This window comes from Glycine max, chromosome 19 (genome assembly GCF_000004515.6).
Source record: "Glycine max cultivar Williams 82 chromosome 19, Glycine_max_v4.0, whole genome shotgun sequence".
Lineage (NCBI taxonomy): Eukaryota > Viridiplantae > Streptophyta > Magnoliopsida > Fabales > Fabaceae > Glycine > Glycine max.
Genome location: NC_038255.2, coordinates 40,367,035 through 40,371,027, shown reverse-complemented (window position 1 = coordinate 40,371,027; position 3,993 = coordinate 40,367,035). Strand labels below are relative to the sequence as shown.

Sequence of the window (3,993 nt, the reverse complement as noted above, 5' to 3'; positions counted from 1 at the left end):
ACTTGAGAAGTGTTTATCTTTGTCATTATCAAAATCATGTATACATACATTCATATTCTCTCCCTTTTTATGATGACAATCAAGTGATTTCTTTTCGATATCATCAAAACAATGCATGATCCACACTTAGTATCTATATATACTTTTATATTCTATTGTAATTCTTTATATATGTAGACATATATAATTTAAAATTAAATAGCTTGATTTTTCTTTAAAAATAGAAACTTGGAAAATAAATTAACGCAAAAATCAAATACTGGGTAGATAAGAAAAAAAAGATAAGATATGAGAATCTCCATAAAATAGAGGCATAAGGATTAAAATATAAAAAAAATGTTTGTATAGGACTAAATTTAGAATTTTTAGGCATATGATTTAAAACAAATAAATGATGTAAATATAGTGACAAAAGATTAATTAAACCATTTTTATTTTTATCTTTTAAAATAAAAATTATTTTCAATTTTATATATAAAATCCATAAATATTTGTAGAAGTCATTATTTATTAAATAATTTAAAAATTACATATTTGAATACAGACAAAGGAATTAGAAGAAAAAAAATCTGTAAGCCTCCCATAAGTAGTTTCTGGATCTGTCCATGCATGTGAACTACTGTTTACTTCATGTTACTTAATTTGTCACATTACAAAACAATAAACTAACTAATTAACGGCACTTGAGCCTATTTTAATTATTTTTAATTACGTGTTATCGTTCTAAACCACATTACATAACTACAGCATATGCTTGAGGGGTGTCTTAATTAGTTTCTTGATGCACCCAATATGATAGCCAAAATAACTACAACACTGGGCAAAAATACTCTTTGCAAGCCTAGCAAGCTAATTAATCAAATATTTGATTATTACTCTTCAGTATCTATACCCAATACTTTTAAAAAGCCTCTATGTATGATATCATATCTAGCTATTTGCATGACTGAGACAACATAATGCTTGTGCTTTCACTCATCTCAGCCCTATTCCTCTTCATCTCCCTCCCTCCTTGAACCTCTAATCTCACTCCAAACAACATTGGCCTTTCATCCTTTTTCTCCTCCTTTGCATGTGATGAATATGTGGCAACCAAATCAAGCAGTTCCTTGCACTTCCTTTTCATGCTTGTGAGCTCAGAGTTCAGCACCCCATTCTCCTTCTTGAGTCGCTTGTTTTCATCCACAAGAGTAGTGTAACCAAAAGATGATGAGGTTGATGAGGACCTTTGATCCTCATCAGAGTCTTGGGGTGTGCCTTGGTTTGGTGCATTAGGTTGTTGCTTGCTGCTCCAAGCTTTCCTTCGCCGAATCTCATGTAGAAGTTCTCTTTCACCTTTCTTGAACTTGTCATTGAAAAACTCCCATCTGCTTGTTGCAACTTTACGAAAGCCCTAAACATGTGTGCAAGATAGATATACATCAAATGCTTTGTCAGTTTTGGTGTCAAAATAATGTTAATATATATGGACCAAAATCCAAATCAGAGATGTGTGGAAGAAGCCCTAATAATCTGTGCACCAATGGAAGTAGCAAGGTCTAAAATCATACAGTGAATTTAATTTGCAGATACAAACTTACGGTGATGCTTTGTTCATATAATAAAAAAATAAAAGAGAAATTAAAGATAATTTTATAAATAGATTAATATGATCAAGGAAGTAGTTATAACTAATAACTCAAATGGTCATATTTGGCCTTTTCATTCTTAAGAAAAATATCTATATTTTTTAACCTATATTTTTTCTCATTAAATAGATAGATAAAGTATGCAAGATAAATATCTGTGAATAAAGTCTAAACAATTATATTGATTTTTGTATGTGTTTTTTATCAAATTTAGTTAATAGAAAAAAATGTTAAGCTAGTCATGCACGACTCCACGCCCACTAATGTTGATTTTTGTCTGCGTAATGTTAATTGGATGAGCAGGTATGAAATTCATTACCATGGATCGGCTTTGACCAAACATCTTATCAATACACATACCGCGGGAAAAGATGTAAGTGGGTAACTATAAAAACATTCATAGCAGTATTTTTATAATGTCTTAATCTAGAATTTTTTATTCAGTCTTTTCTAGGAGACTTCACAGTTCACACGCAATTACAGCCATATGTACATCGAAAAATTATATTTTTTTATTTTTTTTAAAATTTTACATTCTTTTCTTTTTTACCTTTTCTTAATTGTAAAAAAATATATCATAAAAATGTTATAGGAATGGAATTACTACCTGAAAGGTTGAAATCCTGTGTTGATTGTTGTCGACAAACATAAAATATATTTTCTATATATCTTCTGGTTCCGTCGTTTCTTAAATGAGAAACTTAACATCAAGCTCTTCCTTCATTTCTAATAATTAAAGAAGAAAACTATAAACTAATTAAAGCCTATTCTAGGTCAAACGAATATTGTTAACCTGTTCCATCAACAAGAACTCAAGAAAACTATTTTTTTTTCTCAATAAAACTTACTAGCCAAAAATGTTATTTGGAAGGTTCAATTCTCTTAAAGCAAGAAACAAATATTTAAAGTGATCAGAAATTCAATTGTATTTACCATTAATTTGACTTAAAAATTTCATAAATAAAATTCTTTTTAAATTAAAGATCGATCAAATATATATTTTCGTCATCGATCCCACTGTACACAACTTTTTGTTTAATAGAAGTTAAATCCTTAATATAAGTTCAAGTTGTTAAAACAATAACACTAGGCAGAATATCACCATGCAATCATATGCTTATAATTATAGAGTGCAATATAATTCATACTCACACGTACATAAGTATTGAGCTGGCGTACAAAGCTAGAGAAGTTGCTGTGCTTGAAGAGTGTTGGGAGGAGATCCCGAGCAAACTCCGGCGGCTGCCACACCACGAACGCCGTCCCTTTGGCATTCCACGAAATGACGTCGTCGGTGGCCGGATCCTCCACAAGCATATAAGTCTTCAACAAAAACGGCGGTGGAGTGCACTTCCTTCCACATTCCAACAACCCCTTATTGCTTGTTCCTTCCATTTTTTTATTTTTATTTTTTTGCTATGTTTTTCTTTGGTATCTTCTTTATTTGTATAAAAAGAAATTGGTTTTTGAAGAAGAAGAGGAAGAAGAGAATGATCAATAAGGTTGATGAGAGAAGAGAAGAAGGGCAGTTAAGAACTCCCAACCCCAACAATAGAAACCCAACACGACTCCACAGTTCATGAGAATTGCAAGAGCTTTAATATTTTCCTCCTTTCTCTTCCTAGCTTTCTCTCTATGAATAAATAGTTGAAACGTACGCACTAAGCCTATCCGTTTTACTTTATAGAGACATATTTGAGGCTTCATGGCATGCATATTCTTTTACCATATAGTTAAAAAAAAAATGCACAACCATATGACACTTACACCCAATAATATCCTTTTTTAAAATGTCATAAACCAACTTGACTAACTTGATTAAAATATTGAGAGAAACACCACCCCATTATAAAAGGCGTTGTTAAAATTAAAAATTTGAATGGTGGAGAAGATGAACTTTGCACGTGGGAGTGTTTGGTGGGATTGTCTATAAGTAACATTTTTTTCTACGAAAATAAAGTTAGTTTAAGCCATTTAGGTGTGCTGATACTTTCTACATTATATAAATAAATATATTTTGTTTCATTATGTATCTTTCGTGCAAATTCCTCCATCCAAGGCTTTTCACTGGCAGGTTGGGTACTTGGCTTTGATTTCTTCATCCAATGTGATCTAATGCTTTGAGGGTTTTCCATGAAAGGAAGCGACTTCGTTTGACTTTGTGTGCTATTTTAGATGCAAAATTTCTTCCATTCAAATACGACTGTTCTGTCCTTGTACAAAGCCAACCGCGTGCAGAAAAAAAAATGATATTGACTATGACATGGCACAAAATTAATTTAATTAATTAGAATTAGGTGACGTCTTTTTTGCTTTGATAGAAAAACACCAAGGCACAAGATTTACATCTTCATGCTTTCTGTCC

At 31.5% G+C, this 3,993-nt stretch overlaps 1 protein-coding gene across 2 annotated transcripts; it reads right to left on the bottom strand.

Moving 5' to 3' along the window:
* Positions 1–606: 606 nt before the first annotated feature.
* Positions 607–3,364, bottom strand: HSF-36 (heat stress transcription factor 36). 2 transcript variants are annotated; one of them, NM_001353468.1, is made up of 2 exons: positions 2,781–3,364; positions 607–1,393 (listed from the first exon to the last, which is right to left on the bottom strand). In NM_001353468.1, exons 1-2 carry the CDS (start codon positions 3,021–3,023, stop codon positions 935–937), a joined length of 702 nt encoding a protein of 233 aa, NP_001340397.1. In that variant the 5' UTR covers positions 3,024–3,364; the 3' UTR covers positions 607–934. The 2 variants fall into 2 exon arrangements, with proteins under 2 accessions (NP_001340397.1, NP_001340398.1); NM_001353469.1 differs by having other exon boundaries at positions 2,787–3,364.
* Between the last annotated feature and the right edge of the window lie 629 nt (positions 3,365–3,993).

What these genes read in the sequence shown, in the direction of transcription:
- HSF-36 (NM_001353468.1), bottom strand. Translation starts at nt 3,023, where the DNA reads ATGGAAGGAACAAGCAATAAGGGGTTGTTGGAATGTGGAAGGAAGTGC. An exon ending in AGCTCAATACTTATGTACGT is followed by an intron (nt 1,394 to 2,780) that starts GTGAGTATGAAT and finishes ACACATGTTTAG; the next exon opens with GGCTTTCGTAAAGTTGCAAC.